The sequence below is a fragment of the Hemitrygon akajei genome, chromosome 15 (assembly GCF_048418815.1).
Source record: "Hemitrygon akajei chromosome 15, sHemAka1.3, whole genome shotgun sequence".
Lineage (NCBI taxonomy): Eukaryota > Metazoa > Chordata > Chondrichthyes > Myliobatiformes > Dasyatidae > Hemitrygon > Hemitrygon akajei.
In genome coordinates, this window is record NC_133138.1 from 44,616,626 (window position 1) to 44,638,281 (window position 21,656).

The 21,656-nt window shown below is 39.2% G+C and overlaps 1 protein-coding gene across 5 annotated transcripts in view; it reads right to left on the reverse strand.

Annotated features, from left to right (window-relative positions):
- LOC140739299 (rho GTPase-activating protein 26-like) overlaps nucleotides 1-21,656 on the reverse strand; it is a 180,159-nt gene that overhangs the window by 127,662 nt on the left and 30,841 nt on the right. For all 5 annotated transcript variants that reach the window (XR_012101597.1, XM_073067461.1, XM_073067462.1 and 2 more), the window contains exons 2-4: nucleotides 8,687-8,782; nucleotides 4,450-4,511; nucleotides 1,478-1,549 (exon numbers count right to left, since the gene is read on the reverse strand). Coding sequence is in view for 4 of the 5 variants with exons in the window: in XM_073067461.1 (XP_072923562.1) it covers nucleotides 1,478-1,549; nucleotides 4,450-4,511; nucleotides 8,687-8,782 (230 nt within the window). In the remaining variant the exon portion in view is untranslated. The remainder of the gene's footprint in view (nucleotides 1-1,477; nucleotides 1,550-4,449; nucleotides 4,512-8,686; nucleotides 8,783-21,656) is intronic.

Below are 21,656 nucleotides of genomic sequence, written 5' to 3' on the forward strand. Positions count from 1 at the left end.
GTAATTCCAGAAATTTTAGAAAATATTCATTGCTGAAGCAGAAACCATTTCAATGCTTGAATACATTAACTAAGTCTGCACTCTTTTAATTTCAGGGAGCAATGATTGAGGCCATTTCGAGAGGAAGTCCAGGAACGGGGTGTATGAAAGTTCAGCTGGGCAAAGGAATCACAGAGGTATGATGGTAAATAGGGAACCTGAGCACAAACTGATTAGTTAAAATATGCTGCTTTAACTGACTTGGGAAAGTTTCTAGAAGGAAGATTTCTTAAGATTCATTATGACTTTTGCAAGGGATCAATTGATAGTGTAGAAAGTTTAGGTGGAACCTAAAAATTTTGTCAAATGGCGTGCTTAATTTCACAAATTAAATGAAAAAATATCTTTCTAATAAACATATTTCTAATGAATCAGATGGATTTATTATATTGGATTTTCATTTTCTATTCTTCCTTTCTAGCTATAGCATTTGAAAGAAATTGTATTCATTTCTGGTTGCCACCATAATGAGAAGAAAGTGGAGGCTTTGAAGAGAGCACAGAAATGGTTCACTAGAATATTTCTTGGATTAGAAAATATTAGCTGAAAAGGAAGTTGGACAAACTTTGGTTGTTTTCTCTGGAGCTAAGGATGTTGAGCACACACCTGATGGTGGTTTATTGAATGATGGAAGGCATAATTAGGATAGTCAGTCTATGTAGATAGATCGATAGACTAGAGTTCAGCTTTTGCCGGAGTAGAAAGGACAAATACTACCTGACATAGCTTAAGGTGTAACAGGGAAAGTTTAAAGGAAAAGCAGATATGTGGGGCAAAATTTTTGAACATAGAGAGAGATAGGAGCCTGGAACGAACTACTTGGAATAGTGTGGAAGGAGCCATGATAAACACCTTTTAAGAGGCATTTAAACAGGCATATGAACACGCAGGAAATGGAGGGATATGGAACAAGTGCACACTGATAGATTTAGTTTAATTTGGCACCATGGCTGCCACAGATTGCATGCTATGCTGTACTCATGTAGAAAGAAAGGCTGGCAAGCAAAGAAGTTTTATTCCAGTAAAAACCTGAGCCATACAAAAGCTATTTATTTCTCATGGAATCAATTTTATTTATTTAAATTGCACTGACTGAGGCAAATATTAAGTGTAGCTTCTGAAATCAATCATAAAATTACATTTATCTTACCTAAATATATACAGGACCATAATATTTTGATTCAGGACAAATTATTTATATAAATCAGAGTCTCTTTGAGCTCTAAAAGGCTGAGCTACACATGGTGTATGCCAATTGGACAAGAATGTGAACAATTTGCTTAAATAGAAGTTGTTAATACAATATAAGAGTATGCTTTACCAGCCAGTCTCAAATTTTGTTTGCAGAAGAGGTCATCAGGAGAAAGGAAAGAACAAGGAGTACAAAACAAAATGGGAGAAAAGGAATAAACAAAGTCAACAATATTGAGCAAATTACTTTTGCAACTCCAATCTGTTCCTTCCGGAATCGTTCCAATGGACTGATGAGGACATCTCCGGCATTCTCAATCTGATAATGAAAACAAACCAAATTGAGAAATGGAAATAAAGAGAACTCAAAAGAAACTTAACTTGAAGATTTGAAAAGATTTCCTTTTTCTTATAAATCTGGTGCAAGTAATTTCACAGCAATTGTTCCTTGCACTAAGCTGTGATTAAAAGCAAAAAATTAAAGTAAAACTTTTCCAGCTTTCTGAAGGCTCAAAGCTATTTCAAAGTTTGCTATAATAGCGTACTTCTCAATTTATTTTCACAAGGTCGAAATCTTTCTCTTTCACATGTTACAAATCTCTAGTTAAACCTCTTTTGAAAGCTTTAAGGAGCAGAATTAAGAGTAAGTAATTTATTTAAGTCTTGCAGTCTGGAATTCTCACCCATCCTTGGTTGTCTCAGAAGTTATCAGCCTTCTCCTGAAGAACTAAGATTCTCAAGAATAAAACCATGGGCTCTACTTGCATCAGCAATGGGATAAGTTATATGGAGTCATAGAGCAATACAGTATTAATACAGGCCCTTCGAAACAATAAGTCCATGCTGACCACGATGCCCACTCAGCTAGACCCAATTTCCTGTGTTTGGCACCACCCCTCCATGTATCCATCCAAGTACTTTTTAAATGGTACTGCTGTACCTGCCTCAACCATTTCCTCTGGCAGTTCATTCCATAGACTCACAACCCTCTATGTGGAAAAGTTGCCCCTCAGGTCTCTTTAAAATCTTCCCCCTTTCATAAACGCACTTTGGACATATGTGCATTTTCTCTTATACACATGTCTCTGTCTTTGCACTGAGTGTGAGCACTTCAATGTCTTCCCCCCCCCCACCCCACCGCTATATTCTAATAATGGGTCTTAAAGACTTTAAAATGCTTTTCCCGCCATACACTTCAGAATATTCCACTTCTTCAGTAATAAGGGTTGTTTGTACAAAGACCTTAAGACAGATACTTCTGTTTGTTTTGTAACAGGGCGGATTGTTCTCAATAAGAGGGGAGAGAGGTAAGAGGGGCAAAGAGTGGCAAGGGGGAAAGAGTGGGGGAGGACGAGTGGGGGGAGAGTGGGGGGTAAAAGAGTGGGGGGTGAAAGAGTGGGGGGTGAAAGAGTGGGGGGTGAAAGAGTGGGGGGTGAAAGAGTGGGGTGAAAGAGTGGGGTGAAAGAGTGGGGGTGGGGGAGGTCAAAATGACAGGAGTTTACACTAGACAAAGTACAGAACTGTTATTGTGCTTTCTGGTAGATACCATTTTGTAAATATCAGCAGTTTTTTTTGCTCATTTTTGTAAGTTGAATTTCTGATGCATCTAATAAGCTCATTTACACTATAGTGCTAAGCGACACCAGCCATCTTTTCTTCAGTCAACGCCCCCCACCCCCACCATGTATCATAACATCTACTCTGGGGATAAGACCATTAGCACCCACCTTATGCATGCTTCAAAGAATCGGGTTTCCCTTCAATGTTCCCCTTACCTGCAGGTTGTCAATTTCCTGCACATTGGCCCTCACACCATCCTCCCACCGTCATAAAAAGTCTAGGGGGTCCTTACCAATTACCACGAATCTCTGCATTTAGCACATCATTCTCTGTAACTTCCACCATCTACAAGAGGATCCTACCTCAAAACATATATTTCCCTCCACCTCCAACTCCCCCCCTTTCCATGGTGATTACTCTCTATGTGACTCTATTGTCTATTCATACCATCCCACTGTTCTGCAAGCGTGACAAGTGATACACCTGCCCTTACACGACCTCCCTCACACCGTTCAGAACCCCAAACAGTCATTCCAGGCAATACTTTACCTGTGAGTTTGTCAACAATTGTATCGAATGTAGCCAGTGCAACCTGCTCTGCATCAGTGAAACCTGATGTAGGTTGGGGGACCACTTTGTTTAGCGTTTTTGTTCTGTTCGCTGCAAAAGGCAGGATCTCCCAGTTGCTACCCATTTCAATATGATTTCCTATTCTCATTCTGATATGTCTGCCCATGGCCTCCTCTACTGCAATGATGAGGCCAAAAACAGGTTGGAGAAGCAACATTCTTATTCCATCTACGTAGCCTCCAACCTGAAGGCATGAATATCGATGTCTCTAATTTCCAATAATTTCTACCCCGTCACTCTTCCTTTCTGCTTTCATTCCCCGCTCTGGTTACTCCCCTCAAACCTTCTCTTCTCCTCACTTGCCAATCACCTCCCTTTACTTCCCCTCCTCCTTCCTTTTCTTCCATGATCCACTGACCCTCCTATTAGATTCTTTCGTCTTCACCCTTTTACCTCTTCCATCTATCACCTCCCAGCTTCTTACTTCATCCCCCTCTTGAACTCTCCCACCTTTCTCCTCACCTGGCCTCACCTATCACCTGCCAGCTTGCACTCCTTCCCCTCCCCCCATTTTCTCATTCTGACTTCTGGCACCTTCCTTCCCAGTCCTTAAAAAGGGTCATGGCCCAAAATGTCAACTGTTTATTCCCCTCCAGAGATGCTGCCTGACTCGCAGAGTTTCTCTAACATTTTGTGTTACAGAAGAATATTGCTCTGTAAAGCCTCATAATAATTCTTGCAGCAACCTTGCACCATCTGCACTCACTCAATCACATAATTGATCTTACACCAAAAAGTTCAGTAGAGATATTAAATTTTATATTTTTAATGAGAGCTTTTCAACTGAAGTGATTCAAACACTAAAGTCAAGTATACATTTTCAGTGTAATCCAGAAGAGGGCATAATTGCACCTGCAACTCAACTGCATGCTTTATTTCCACAATTATATCCATTTCCCTGTTACTCCTAACATTAAAATGTACATTATATGTTGGCCTTTCAGTATTGCAAGACCCCATTTTAGCTTTCTCAGTAAACATCTTTTCTAAAATGGCTCAGTACTATAATATAATCGAAATGGCACTCACCAAACGTCCTCTCTCATCTTCTAGATTTTTTAGAACTCCTGCAAATTCTTGAAGTGATTTTGCTTTAAAGAAAAGTGTAATTTAGTCAATAAAACTGACTAAGATTCCCCCCGAAACCATCAAAGGGTTTGATTGATAATTCTACAAATAAATTGAAACAACTGTATTCTTGGCATTGAACAGGGTTACGAACGAAGAGTGTTTGATGGCTCTGAGAATGTACTTGCTGAAGTTTAGAACAATGAGAGTGGATCTCATTGAACCCTAGAAAACATTGAAAGACCTGGATAGTATGGAAATGGAGAGGATGTTTTCAGTAGTGGAAGAGTCTAAGAGCAGACAGCACAGCCTCAGAATAGAAGGGCATCCCTTTAAAACAGGGAAGAAGAATTTCTTTAGCCAGAGGGTGGCAAATCTGTGGAATTCATTGCCACAGATGGCTGTGCAGACCAGATCATTGAGCATATTTAAAGCACAGATGGATAATTTGTTGATTAGTAAAGGTTCCAAAGATTTTGGGGAAAAGACAAGAGAATGGGTTTGAGAGGGAAAATAAATCAGCCATGATCAAATGGCCAAGCAAACTCAATGTGCTGAATGGCCTAATTATGCTTCTATGTCTTATGGTCTTATAGCCAGTATATCTTTGTTCATGGGAAATAATGTATGAGAAACATTGAGCTTTATTTTAAAGAAATGACCAAAAGGATTGACAAGAGCAGTATAATAGACGAAGAGTCTCAGCCTGAAACGCTGACTGCTCGTTTCAACAGATGCTGCCCAACCTGCCGAGTTCCTCCGGCTTGTTTGTACGTGTAGATTTGACCACAGCATCTGCAGTGTACTTTGTGTTCAGTATAAAAGACATTGTCTACATGGACTTCAGCAAGTTCCCACACAAGGGAAGCTGATCCAGAAGGCAGGTACATCATTTTCAAGGTGAGATAGTAAATTGGATACAAAACTGGCTTGGTGATAGGAGTTAGAGGATGGTTGTAGAGGGTTGTTTTTTCAGATCGAAGACCTGCAATGAATAGTCTGATGAGTGCTGAGTCCTTTATTGTTCATCATGTACATTAATGAATTGGAAGAGAATGTTAGTGGTAATGATTAGTAAGTGTGCAGATGGCACCAAAAAGGATGATGTAGTGGACAATGAAGAAAATTGTCTAAGGTTACAAAAGGAAGTAAACAACTAGCAAAGTAGGTAAGAGAATAGTTGATGGAATTTAACTTTGATAAGTACAGTGATACATTTTGTGAAGTTAAACTAGCTCAGGATATACAGTATATATTAAATGGCATAATCCTCAGGTGTTATTGAACAACAAGAGGACAGTTCCTTTAACAAAGCAACATAGGTGATGGTAAGTCAAGGCATATGGTTTTGTTTGCATTCATCAGCTGTTGCACTGAGTACAGAGCAGGGACTTCATATTGCAGTGTACAGATCATTGGTTACGCCATTATACATGCAATTCTGGTCACCATACCAGAGGAAGGATATAATTAAGATAGAGAGAATGGATTCACAGGAATGTTGTCCCAGGTGGGATTGAGTTATGAGAAGGTTGGGACTGTTTTATCTGCATCAAACAAGACCAAAGGGTGATAATACATTGTTTTATAAAACTATGCAAGACATAGATAAGGTAGGTGGTCACGGTCTTTTTCACAGAGAAGTGGAGTCTAAAACTAAGGTATATGTTTAAAATGAGGGAGTGAGGCTTACAGGGATCTTGAGGGGCAAGGGTTTCACACAGAGGGTGATGGGTGTATGGGAACAATCTGCCAAGGAGGTGGTATAGGTAGGTATAATTACAATATTTTTAAAGATATTTGGGCAGATAATGGATAGGAAAGGTTTAGAAGGACATAGTCCAACACAAGTGAGTACGACTGGCATATATCAACATGTACAAATTGATCAGCTTGGTCAGCATGTACGATTGGGTGAAGGGTCTGTTTCCATGGTGTATTACTCTATAAATCCAATTCTCAACCATAATTTCTGCACCTCACTCTATTCCATATCTTCTTTCCTTTTGTTTGAGAATTTTATTATCACCAAGCAATCAACTACCTCCAACAAATACACACATACAACTTGCACCTGTTTTTCAGATCTGACTAAAATTGATGATATTGTGACAATTACTGGCAAATTAGCAAGTTTTACAGCCAGGTTAATGTCAATTAGAAACTATGTTGAAATTGCCCAATTCACTTTGTTTCAGATATTTGCACTCAATTCTGAACATAATTTAAACAATTCTGAGAACAAAATCTCAGACACCCCTACTAACCACCAGCACGGCAGAAACATAATTTTGATGGTTTAGTAAAATGTTCAGCATATGGTGGTCAAGCAACTTAAGTCATAACTCAAAATACCCAGAAACATCACAGATAATGAGAACAAAGGAAAATTTGACATTTGAAAGCAGCTCAATTTAGATCAAAGAGGAAGTCATACAAAATGCTTCAGCATAATGAAACTTGGAAGTTTAACCATGGCATTCACACTCCGTGAATTCCTGCATGCTAATTAACTGAAGTTTCTCAATCATGTCTATTTTGTGGAGAAATACTGAATTCTGAACTATTTTAAAAAAAAATTAAGGTCCTGAAACATAGAAATCAAGGGAGCAACAATCGCTCAGCAAATTAACTTAAACTATGTCTGTCCTTCCGTTTAGGAAGAGTTATAACCAGATTGAAACTAAACCTACATTGTATTTCAGTTTTTGTTGGAGAATTGCGCTTTGGGGTAACAAAATTTCAAAGTAAGAATGGGAGTAATGGTGCAAAATAAGGAGGAATTTTGACAGGCAATGAAATAAAATGTTATACAAGAGCAAACTGTATGGTGAACTTTGTGAACAATACATCCTAGTGGAGGATGCGCCAAGTAAAGGAAAGGTGACAAATTTAGTGACCGGAGGTCCACATGGAAGATGCTTTATAAATCAATGGATAAGTTTTGAAACTGTGCACAACATATACAGCAAGCCAGATGTACATATGGTCAAGCCTCATGCGTAGAACCTGCAGCTCAATCCTGGCTAATCCCTGGCTTGAGCTGCAGTGCTATATGTCTCAATTAGGCAAACAGAAGAAAACTCTAGCTTGGACTAAAAAAAAACAATCAAATCTAGCTTTTCACCAAGCAGTACGTTAATTAGTCATTGTAGATTAACTTATTATTAGGCAAGTGCTAATCAGGTGGTAAACACAAAGTACAGTGCAGATGCTAGGGTCAAAGCAACACGTGCAACAAGATGGAGGAACTCAGCAGGTCGAGCAGCATCCATGGAAACGGCAGTCAACGTTTTGGGCCGAGATCCTAACATTTCCACGGATGACTGCTCATTTCCACAGATGCTACCCAACCTGCTGAGTTCCACCAGCTTGTTGTATGTGTTGCTAATCAGGTGGGTTGCTTAGTAGTGTGGCTCATTGCACCAGAAGGGCCTGTTCTGCGCCACATCTTTAAATAAATAAATAAACAAGCAAACAAACTTCAGGAATGAAACAGTGACTACCAAACATTTATCCAGAATCAGCGAAGTGGTTGTAAACTAACCAAAAAAAAACATTTTTTATTATGTCCTACCAAAAATCTCTTCAATTAAAGGCAACTTCAAAAGGACAAAGAGGACTACAAAATTTAGTATACTGCCTTCACTATAGCAATGAAGGAGAACTATACAGTCTTTTGAGCCTGCAAATTTTCCCCAATGTCCTTTAGATTTTAATTGCTTCCTAAAATTATTCTAGGAGAAATAGACTGATAACTCACTTCGTTTTTAGGTCAAAGTAAGATGGGGACTAGGGACATGTAACTCAGAGACATAAATAAATTTTTTTCAAAATCCATCTAAAAATGACATGTTTAAACAATATTGGTTCCTATCTGGAATCATAAGTTGTCACTCCAAGTCATAAGCATCTTGTACAATTCATCATGATTCTGTAGTTCACCTTCCCTCACCAAATATCCTTCAAATCTTACCATAATAGGCTATATCCATCTTATATCATGCACCATTTATGCACCAATTTGCCCCAATTAGTCAACTACTGCAAACACTGAAGGTATTGGAAATTAAGGCCAGTTTAAAACGCACCACCAATTTGCCATGAGTCCACTTTATATGATGACCCTGCACCAAATTATCCCTTTGGTACTTCGTGAAGTTTTCCATTAAGCAGGTACAGTACAAGTAAAACTCACCTATACAGATCTCATCATCCGTCTCTGCATCTCCAATGCACTGAAACTTAAATTCATTTAATGATTCTGCAAACTTCCTCTTTGCGACAGACAGATCTAAGTTCAGAAAATAGAACACAATATTAAAAAAAATCCAAAGAAAATTTGAGTTAATTAATTTTTCTCTTTGGATCATCATGACCCACAGAGCAAAGTGATTAGTCACCCTAATTATTGTCAATGTGAAATGCTTAGATATTTATTGTGCTTTGGTGTCATATGAATGAAATTATTTTTAAAAATTTGTACTTAATTCTCATTAATACAGACATCTGGAATGAAATCTAGGTTGAAGTGGATTCACTTATTATTTCGCAAACACGAGGAAATCTGCAGATGCTGGAAATTCAAACAACACACACAAAATGCTGGTGGAACACAGCAGGCCGGGCAGCATCTATAAGGAGAAGCACTGTCGACGTCTCAGCCCAAAACGTTGAGAGTGCTTCTCCTTATAGATGCTGCCTGGTCTGCTGTGTTCCACCAGCATTTTGTGTGTGTTGTCACTTATTATTTCCTTCATTTGGGAAGAGTTTTTTTTTCATCTCCATTCAAGATCCTTTGCAACACTACAAGGTAATTTTAAAAGAGTGATTAAAAATAGGCAAATTTATAACCCACCCTCAATGGACTGTTGTTTCATTTATTTCTAGTTAATCATGATGGGCATGCAAATAGCCATTTAGTGAGTCAAATCTGTAATTATATTCAAATAACACTCCATTGGCAGTGATTTCGAGTGTCCAGGGTTTGAGACACCTAACAGTCAAAGATTTGGATCTCGCTGGTTTTTTAAAAATTTACACAACTACATGTTAATCTGGAGAAGTCGGACTGCACCTCTGGTCCATCCAGTATATCTGCTACCTTGATAAATAGTTCAGTTTACAATCCAGAGCCATCACCTTCTGATTGCTTGATTTGACACTCATTCCAACCCTCAATCTTTCTAGGAACAGATTTGCCAGAAATTTGCATGTGTCAGTTGTTCACACCTACAGCTTTCTATTGCTGGCTTTCCCACCGTCAGCTCTACTGTTGTCAATTTGAGTAAAGCTACAATATAATCTCTGTCGCAAGGATTGAGAGTCCCAAAGGCTGTGTTGTCTGTTTGGTGTCTGGGATTGGAACATCTCATCTGACCTGCAGAGGAATTTGGAGTGGGGGGGTAAGATCCAGTTGGGGATGAGATGTCCACGTGGTGATAACACTGCTGTATGAAGAACAGGCAAAGAGGTTCATCCCAAAAAATAATTCTAAAAGGAGGATAAGGCAACCATGGCTGACAAGGGAAGTCAAAGACAACTTAAAAGTAATAGGTGAGAAAAGATGAAATATGAAGAGAAGCTAACCAATAATATTAAATCTGAAAGATTTTTCGGATATTTAAACAGTAAAAGAAAGGTAAGAATGCTCATTGGACCACTGGAAAATGACACTGGAGAGGTGGTAATGGAGAACAAAGAAACAGCAGATGAATTGATTTTGCATCACAATGACACCAGAAGTATGCTGGCAATACAAAAATAGGAAGAGGGGCAGGTAGTGTTCTCTGAGGAGAATATTTCCGAGACAATATTCTGAAAAGTACAGAGTTACCCCTTTATAAGTATTTCTGAAAAAACACATACTCTGATCATTACAGCTCTGCTAGCTATACTTTGCTGTGAGCATGACTGCCACGTTTCCTACAATGCAAGAAAGAATCCATTTCAAACTACTTAACTGGCCAGAGGATGCCTGGGGGTCAGAAATGCTGGCAAGAATATGCAATACCATCAGTGCACATCTGTGCTAGTCTCTCTTACATAACATCAAATTCATCCACTCTTCTTGGCAACAATAAATGCAAATTACCAGAATAGAAGGTATATGATGTTCACTAAGTACTGTAATTAGCTCCCAAATAAGAAACAGAGTTAATCTAGTGGAGATGAAGTTTTAAGTATTTTCATAAAATTCTGCAAAATAGCTCCCATGTGGACTCCAGAATTTGGCTTCAACACTAAGGATTTCAGGGAACAGTTGCCAAACTCTATTTATTGACAACCTCAAGATGTACTTTTATGTGAATGATTTGTTGAATCGGTTCAGAAGACATTATGTCTCAGCTCCTCTTGAATCAACTCTTGAGCTTACAAACAATTAAACAGGAGACTATACAACTGTATTCTAACCCCATATACCTCAAAGAAAATCTTACTGACTCTGAATGACTTGGATTGATAATTAAACCACACAAGGGCAAGGACTCTTTTAATCAGCGCAAAACTATCACTCTGTCTTCAGCCCCAAAACATGTTGCCTTCAAGTTAGCAGAAACTTGTCATTATAGATTCTTTAAAAACGTTCTAACTATTCCTTTTTTCCTTCAATCCCTCATGCACTCTCGAATATGTACTGTTCTGTAAAACTCTTTAGCACCTAAACTAATTAATCCAAAAATTGTTCTTTCCTTCCTGTGCTTACAGATTGTTAGTCCATTGATCTCTGACAGCAACTTCAGTTTATACTTTCAGGATTTATTAGAGCTGAAAAAGGGATCAACACTGGTGAACCTCAGGGGTGTGTGCTTAGCCCACTGCTCTACTATCTATATACACATGACTGTGTGGCTAGGCATAGCTCAAATACCATCCATAAATTTGCTGACGATACAACCATTGTTGGTAGAATCTCAGGTGCTGACAAGAGGGCGTACAGGAGTGAGATATGCCAACTAGTGGAATGGTGCTGCAGCAACAACCTGGCATTCAATGTCAGTAAGATGAAAGAGCTAATTGCAGACTTCAGCAAGGGTAAGACAAAGGAACACGTACCAATCCTCACAGAGGAATCACAACTGGAGAGTTTAAAGTTTAAAGTTTAAAGTTTCTGAGCGTCACAACCTCTGAGGATCTAACCTGGTCCCAACATATCAACGCAGTTATAAAAAAGACAAGACAGCGGCTATACTTCATTAGGAGTTTGAAGAGATTTGGTATGTCAACAAATGCACTCAAAAACTTCTATAGATGTACCATGGAGACCATTCCGACAGGCTGCATCACTGTCTGGTATGGCAGGGGGTGCTACTGCAAAGGACCGAAAGAAGATACAGAGGGTTGTAAATCTAGTCAACTCCATCTTGGATACTAGCCTACAAAGTATCCAGGGCATCTTCAGAGAGCAGTGTCTCAGAAAGGCAGCATCCATTATTAAGGATCTCCAGCACCCAGGGCATGCCCTTTTCTCACTGTTACCATCAGGTAGGAGGTACAGAAGCCTGAAGGCACACACTCAGCGATTCAGGAACATCTTCTTCCCCTCTGCCATCCGATTCCCAAATGGACATTAAACCCTTGGACTCTACCTCACTTTTTAAAATATACACTACTTCTGTTTTTTGCACGATTTTTATCTATTCAATTTTTATCTACTGTAATTGATTTATTATTATATTATTAATTATTAATTTTTAATTTTTCTGCTTCTTCTATATTATGTATTGCATTGAACTGCTGCTGCTAAGTTAATGAATTTCATGTCACATGCCGGTGATAATAAACCTGATTCTGATTCTGAAGAGTTGTGGGCAAACCATATGAGACTCCATTTCTACAAATTTTGGATCATGACTTAAAAATCTGACCAAACCAAAAGAAATGTAAATAAAGACTTCAAACCCAAACAGTCCTGCTAATAAAATTATTCAAGGTGTAAATGGCTGAAGTATCAGGGGCTTGGCAGCTCTAGGTACTTCAGAGATGGCTCGGTTTCAAGTACTCTTCATGAGTCAAAAGATTGTGTGTTCTGTTCTCACTCCATAAACATGTGCACAACAATTTAAGCTCACACAGAGTGACAGGCATTCTGCAAAGAAACAGGCACTTAACCCCACCATGCCTATCATGTCTATCTATACTCATTCCACCTGCCAGCAAAAATTCCATATCCCTCAATGCACTGTTCGTTCAAACTCCTGTCCTGATATCTCTTGAGAATTGTTGGTGTCCTGCTCTATTGCTATCACTGGCAGCTCAGGAATGGCAAGAGATGATTGCAGGCTAAGCTAGCATCCCCACACTAGTAATCAGTTTAGGCAAGGCTTGCATACTATTCAAAGGATACAAAGCAGTAGGCCAGTGTCATGGCAACAACACATATTCCCCAATGAATTCAGTGCATTCTATCATCAATTCAAACAGAAGGTCAGTGAAATAAAAGCATCTGTGCCAACAACCTCTGATGCATTTGTACCCATGGTCATCATTACAGGTGTCAAATTAGCATTCCTGAGAATGAAAAGAGTGCAAAGCAGCAGTCCCAGATGGAGTCACCAGTGGGTCTTCTGATTCCATGCAAAACAGATGGCAGGAGTATTTGCAGATATCTTTTCTTTAGAGATTAGCTTTATTTGTCACATGTACATCCAAACATCGAAACATACAGTGAAATGCATCATTTTGCATCAGCGACCAACACAGTCCGATGATTGTTCTAGGGCAGCCTACAAGTGTTGCCACACTTCTGGTACCAACATAGCATGCTTTTCCTTACTACAATATGTGCCAAAGAAAAATAAACTGCCTTAATGACTATCAAGTTGCTCTGACATCCATTATCATATTGTGTTGAGAGTCTGGTCATGGCACATATCAACTCCAGCCTCCCACATAACCTCATCCTACTGCAATTCTCTGATCACCAAAAGAGTTCCATGGCAGATGTCATCTCTCTGGCCCTGCACTTATTTTGGGACTTCTGGATAATATTTGGTCAAACTCCTATCATTTTCTTTTACTCTAGCTCCACCTACAACACCATTATTTCACACAAACTCCTCTCCAAACTCCAAGAACCAGGGATCTGCATCCACCTCTGCAAATGGATCTTTGATTGCCTGACCAACAGATTACAACCAATACAGACAGGCAACAACACCTCCTCCATGATTATTCTCAACACCGGTGTCCTGCAAGGCTGCATCCTCAGTCCCTTACTATATTCCCATATATATAAAACTGTGTGGCCAAATTCTATAGAGGGCAGGATCTCAAACAATGATGAGATGGAGTACAGAAAGGAGCTGAAGAGTATTGTGGCCTGTTGCAAAACAACAACTTTCCCTCAATGTCAACAAAACAAAGCAGCAGAGTATATGGTCTTATCTGATTTAACTGCACTGAGATGGAGATGGTTAAGAGTTTCAAATCCCTTCATGTAAATATCACCAACAATTTGTCCTGGTCCAATCACATGGACACTTTGGCTAAGAAAGCTCAAAAATGCCTCCACTTCTTCAGAATGCTAAGGAAATACAGCACTTCCCCAATGATTCATATCATTTATTTATAGATGCACCAGTATCCTAACCAGATGCATTATAGTTTGATATGGCAAATGCTCTCCCCAAGACTGCAAGAAATTGCAGAAAGTTGTGAACACAGCCCAGTTCATCACTCAAAGTAGCCTCCTCACTATTTACACTTCTCAGAAAGCAGCCAACATAATAAAGGACCCTTCCCACCACAGCAATTCTTTCTTCTCTTCTCCTTGTCAGGCAGAAGATATAATGGCTTGAGAGCATACCACTAGACTTGAGGACAACTGCAAACCTGCTGTTACCAGACTCTTGAATATACCGCTCATATGCTAAAAGATAAACTCTTGACCTCACAACCGTTCTCATCATGGCCTTTTACTTTGTCTGCCTGCACTGTATTTTTTCTGTAAATGTAACACTATATTCTGCATCGCTGACATTTTTCTGATTCTGATATGGAGCTCTATTGAGGACTGAGAGGGGGGAGGGGCAGGGTGAGTGGAATTGTGGTTGGGCAAAGGGGAAGGGAATGGAAACACTAGAGGCTGGAGAAACATGTCAGGCTGCATCTTAAGCAATGCGCACAAAATGCTCTAGGAACTCAGCAAGTCAGGCACCATCTATGGATGGGAATAAATGGAGAGGAATGTTCTGATGAATGGTCTCAGTCCAAAACATGAACTGTTTATTCCCCTCCATAGATGCAGCCTGACATGTTTCTCCAGCCTCTAGTGCTTTCCATTCCCTTCTCCTTTCCCCAACCACAATTCAACTCACCCTGCCCCCTTCCCCCTCTCAGTCCCCATTAGAACCCCATATCAGAATCAGGTTTATCCTCATTCATATATGTCATGAAATTCTGTATTTTTTTTCAGACGGCAGTATAGTGCAATACATAAAATTACTACGGCACTGTGCAAAAGTCTTAGGCATCCTAGCCATATATATGTGAATAAGACTTTTACACAGTACTGTAGCACCAATAAAAGGGCACTAATAGCATCTTGCTTGCACAGCAGGAATATATTGTTTCCCATAATATGAAAGCATCCTGATTGATTATAAATCACTTCAATTATAATCTAGTTGGCTATAAAACACTGGCTATAAATGGCTATAAATCCAGCCATCATGCAAGTGCATTTTCTTAATATATATTTGAAGCATGCCTACACATCCTCTCTGTAGGTGATAGCTCAGATTAAAGTGCAGTTTGCCTGCAACTCAATGAAGTGCCATGAAGAACTACTAGATATTTCAGGGTATGTGTGGGCAGGTTTTGGGAGTCCCAAACTTACCGGTCACACTCCACCAGCAAATTCCAATCTCTGCTCCACCTCTAGACTCTTCTTGGAGTGAGAAAATACTGAGCTAGCAAATCTACTTTGACTGTTCTGGACATGTTCATTTGTATGGAAATTTTATTGCTCACTACAAATATTATTTGAGGCTGAAACTACAGTGTCATTTAACATCGATTTATAAGTGCCCCTACCTTAGTGGCTCAAATAAACTCATATTTGTAGGCAAACATACTAGACATATGGCCCTCAAATCCAGCAGATTCTGGACAGAACAAGGTGTAGGATAACAACTAGTTATGGAACAGAAAGAATGATTAGAAATAAAAATAGATAATGCTGGACCTTCATCTCTATTTCACTTTCCACAGATGTCAGAACTTCTGAGTATTTGCATCATTTCTTTTTTTAGATTTCTAACAAGTGTACTATTTTGCTTTACAGTAATAAAGGTTGAAGGTGGAAGGTAATTATTCAGATCACCTTTCTACAATGCCATACAACTTGCATTAATAATTCAGATGGAGAAATTAGAGAGCAATTCCAAAATTTGTAAAACGATAAAAACAGAATGTGTATGAAAACACATTCATAAGACAATCTATAAGACATCACATTCTCAGTATTATTTTTACTTGCACAGGAAGGAGAAGCACACAGAGGAAACCCACACATTCACACACTAACAGCACCAGGATTGAACCCAAGCCACTGGAGCAGCTTCAATGCAGCTGTACCACTATGCCACTCCATGGTCCATTGCTCCTCTCCTCATGCGCAGGATATGTCCTACAAAACAGCTGGCTAATCTCGCATGCCTAATGTTTGGTAGTGATCAAGGATGGAAACTGTGTCTGACATTATCTCTACATTAATAAGATTGTTTCACCACAAATAATATTTGAGGATGAAATGAGGATACCATTGATAAAGAGTCATAGAATCATACAGCAAGCAAATGGGCTCTTTGGTATAGTACTGTATGTCCATGCCAGCCATCAGGTATCTATCTACAGAAATCCTATTTTACAGCACCAGGCCCACAGCCTTCCATACCATGACAGTTCAAAGTGCACATCTAAATAGTTCTGAGAATACCTACTCCTTAGGCATATATTCAAGCTATGGCTTGTGGTTATAGAGAAATCTGCTATAGGGGGAAAAAACTCACTTTGTACTCTGTCTGTGCCTCTCATAATACAGCTCATGCAGGTTCACCCTTCACCCTTCCCTACTCCCAAGAAAAGCAAAGAGAGTTTATCTAATCTGTTCCCAAAGTTGAACTGATCCCACCCAGGCAACATCTGGTCCATTCCTCTGTACCATCTCTGGTGTAAAATGGTAACCAAAAGAACACACAACACTCCAGCTCCGACCCAATCAATATCCCACAAACATGCCTTAAACTCCCTACTCTTATATTCATAAAGGGGAGAAGAAACTAGATAAGCAGAAAGCAAAAGGCAACAGAGCACAGACTGGAGGATTAGATGAAGTTGGAGCATACTTGATGCAATTGACTTTTTTTTTAAAGCTACATCCGGTAGTAAAATAAACCAGTTAAAAGGGCAGCAAACTAGATGACAAAAGTTTGAGTTTTCTATAACAATAAATATTGGAAAATTGTTAAGAGCTTATTCTTGCAAGAATTTCATCATGTTTTAATTGTGTTGCAAGCAGAGACCAAGATTTATTTTAGAGAGTAACAAAAACAAAGGCTATACATAAAAACAAACCCCAAGCAAATTACTTTCAGGTCACCTGGGAACTGTTGATTCAGGAATGCCTTTAACCATCAAAGTAAAAAACAACTGAAGAGCATAGTGTAAAATAAAACGTTCTGATCCTATCCCATAAAAAGAAATCAATACCCTATTCTATTAATTTGCTGCAATTTATAACACTGGATTATTCAGAATTTTTCATCAAATCTATGTAAGAGTTTTTGTTGCATCTTCTTATCTGGTAGATTTTAAAGTTGGTAAATAAGTTCAAGTTTATTGACATCTGACTGTACATATATATGTAAAAGCAAATGAAACCATATTCTTCTGGACCATGGTACACCCACAATATCGTACATAAATCAAAAGATTACAACAATAAGATATAACTCAAAATGCATGCAGTGCACTGCACTAATTTGCACTGAAAATAAATTCACAAAAAGCTATGCATGTGCAGTTATATTTAAGATGATACTAATCAACATCTATTATTGCAAAACCAAAAGACCAGTCCTTTTCAGTAAAAACCTGCCTGTGACTGGTTTCATTTGTGAACACTGCAGTGTCACTTGATAGATTTTTAAATGCTTACCTCATCAGTTGTAATGTATTTATAGTAAGAAGGTGAAGGAAGATGCATCGATATTGATAGACTTCTGTCCACTTAGTGCTGTGCAACAGTACCAAGGTTATACGTGATGCAGGCATTCTGCAATGCAGTTTCTTCCTGCACTATCAAAGGACATCTGGTCATCACATTGCTTATAAAACCAAATCTCTTCCTATCCACATCATCTCACCACACTCACAGTAGACAAACTAGATAGAAGCAATTTTTAAGAAAGTGCTGCAGAAAAATCAGGATTACATAATTAGGGCATATTAATTTTTTGTGAGACGGTGGTAAAATGTTGGTAAAAGATGCAGGCCAAATAGCTCCATTTTGTGCTGTTGCCAATGGATTGCTCCAATCTCTCTCATGATGCTGTTTCTCTATCGCCTCAGCTGCCACCTAAACTGCCAGCTATTACAGCATTCCAGATTGTGAAATGCCTATTAACACATCTTTACTGAATCAGCAATAAACAAAGTGAATACAAAATCATTAGGACAGAAATAGAAGCTGTTTGTAGACATAGTTTAAAATTTCAATTATATTAATAAAGTTATAGTGCACAACATGCACCATACATTCTATCTAGCCTGCTTAATTGAGTTGTGAAGCAACAGCACCACTACCCACATAAAGTTGGAGGCAAATTGCCAGACTGTCTCCTGATTGGCAAGACACAGTGCAAACCAATGCTCAAAAATATCTTCAGACCCTGTTAAATCGTATCTCCAGTCCAACTGTTCAAAAATGTCAAAGGTGGAATGTTTGTGAATGGTTGACATTCAAACATGGAAGAATATCCAAAAATATATTTAAAACACTATCACTCCACTTATTATTACATTTTCTATCATTAAACTATCATAGAGATCTGTGGTGAACTGCCATGTTCCTGCAGTCTCCCAACATTTGCACAAAGAAATCTAGAGGCTGAGAACATGCCAAATTTCATCACTTCTCTGGATTCAATGACTCAGTGAATAGCAGGGCAAGAAAAGTATAGAAGCTTCGTTCAATGGTTTAAAAAAAGATCAAAGAGGAAGTACTGTATTATTAGAATTCTCAAAATTCACATGCTCTATATCTACTCTTTTTCCTTTATTCACCCTGTTTGTTAGATTCTCAGAGAGATAACATGCTCATATATTAGATGGCCTATTGGAAAATTAAGTTGGCAATAAAACTACACAGTAAAGGATATTCAAGACATTGGTTGCGATGTCAAAATGATACTTCTATGGAAGTTTAAATTTATAGTAAATTTATCAATGATTTCAAATCCAGGTCTTTTGAATACTATCCTTTGTACCCCACAAATTTCAGCTGTTGACAAAAGTTGTTGATTGCAAATAATGATCTGGAATTTTGTGGTCAGCAGCAAAGGGAATAATGCTCAATGACCTCAAAAGAAAGTTGTTCACAAAAAAATTAACTGCAACTGTAACATGGATTTCTTCTTTCTGATTTGAGGCAGTTATATCATCTTTGAAAATATTAGCATTTTCAATACACTTTGAAGGTGTGAGAAGCAGCACCTTCACATTAAAAAGGCAGCACTTTGCAGCAGTTTTCAGAGTTTGAACTGTGGCCAATTAGTGAATGGGATTCATTAGCAAGGGTGAAGGAAAATGATGCAAGGGCAAGCGAAGCAGACGTTGTAAGATTGGGCCAGTGTTAAGACTGGGAAGGCTTTGGCTTTGACTTTGACTCATCAGGCTTAGGCGAGATCAGGCTTGGGTGAGTTAAGTATCTGGTAAGTTTCTTCTTCTTCTTTATTCTACATTCCTCATCTGTTAGGGCAGAGTTAGATCAGTGAGAAAGACTCCAGGGGCAGTTTTACATTCTTTGTGTAAGATGTAGGAATTCGGGGAGATCTACAGCCTTCCAGATAACCACATCTGCACCAGGTGCACTGAGCTGCAATTCCTCAGAGGATAATGCTTAGGAATTGGAGGAGCTGCTGCTTGATGACAGTCAACTCATATGTGAGACTGGAGAAGTGACAGATAAGAGGTAGGAGGTAGTCACCCCTAGATTACAGGAGGCAAGTCACTGGGTGACTGTCAGGAGAAATAAGGGAAATATGCAGAGGACCCTGTGGTCATTCCCCTCAATAATAAGTACACCATTTTGGATACTGTTGAGGGGGAAAGACTTACCGGGTGAAGTGGGGGAGCCACAGCGACCAGATCGCTGGCAATGAGTCTAGCACTGTGGCTCAGAACAGAAGAGAGGTGAAGAGGACTGCAGTAGTAATAGGAGAGTCACAGGAACAGAGACAAGATTCTGAGGCCGTGATAGAGGTACCCGGACAATATGTGGCCTCCCAGGTGCCAGGGTCAAGGATGTCACGAGTAGGATTCTAAAAGGGGAAGGTGAGCAGCCAGATGTCTTGGTATATATTGACACCAATGACACAGGTAGGAAAGGCGAGAGAGTCCTGAAGAGAGGTTTTAGGGAACTGGGTAGAAAGCTGAAAAGCAGGACCGCAATGGTAGCAATCTCTGGATTGATGCCATTGCCAGGCTCGAGTGAGGGTAAGAATAGGAGCATTTGGTAGATAAATGTATTGATGAGGAATTGGTACAGGGAGCAGGAATTCAGATTTCTGGATCATTGAGATCTCTTCTGGGGAAGGTATGAACTGTACAAAAAGTACAAGTTACACCTGAACATGAGGGAGACTAATAGCTTTGGGGGCAGGTTTGTTAGAGCTTTTTGGAGGGGTTAAACAAATTTGGCAGGGAAATAAGAACAAGATTGATAGGGCTGAGGATGGGGTCAGTTGATTTACAAACAGAGGCAGTGTGCAGTGAGACTGCTAGCCAGGACAGGCTGATGATGGGACAAAATTGCAGTCAACTGGATGCGTGGCAATGTAAAGGGAGGACCAAATCAAAAAGGAGGATGAATACCGGACATGAAGTATTATACTTGAACGCATGCAGTGTACGGAATAAGGTAAATTAACTTGTAGCACAGTTAGAGATTGGCAGTTATGACGTTGTGGGCATCACTGAGTCATGGCTCAAAAGAAAGTTATAGCTGGGAGTTTAACATCCAAGTATTCACATTGTATCGAAAGGACAGGCAGGTAGGCAGAGATGGCAAGGCTCTGCTGGTAGAAAAATGAAATCAAATCCCCAGAAAGAGGTAACATAGGATCAGAAGGTGTAGAATCTTTATGGGTAGAACTAAAAAACTGCAAGGGTAAAAAGAAGCACAGTTGACATTTCCGGCCGAGACCCTTCGTCAGGACTAACTGAAAGAAAAGATAGTAAGAGATTTGAAAAGAGACTCTAGGGTCTTTTGAAAAGGAACCCTAGGGGTCAGTGATCATAATATGATAGAATTCAGCTTGCAATTTGAGAGGGAGAAGCTGAAGTCAGATGTATCAGTATTACAGTGGAACAAAGGTAATTACAGATGCATGAGAGAGAAGCTGATGAAAGCTGATTGGAAGGAGACACTAACAGAGCAGCAATGGTTGGGATTTCTGAGAGCAATTCAGAAGGCGTAGAAAAGATGCATCCCAAAGAGGAAGTAGTATTCTAAAGGCAGGATGATGCAACCACGGCTGACAAGGGAAGTCAAAGCCAACATAAAGGCCAAAGAGAAGGCATATAATACAGCAAAAATTAGTAGGAAGTGAGAAGCTTTTAAAAACCAACAGAAGGGAACTAAAAAAGTTATAAATATGGAAAAGATAAAACACAAAAGTAGGCTAGCCAAAAATATCAAAGACTATACTGAAGTTTCTTCAGATATATGAAGAGTAAGTGAGAGGTGAGAGTAGATATCGAACTGCTAGAAAATGATGCTGGACAGGTAGCAATGGGCGAAAGGTAATGGCAGACAATCTGAATAAGTATTTTGCATCGGTCTTCATTGTGGAAAATACCAGCAACATGCTAGAAATTCAAGAGTGTCAGGGAGCAGAAGTGAGTGAAGTTGTCATGACTAGGGAGAAGGTATTTTGGAAACT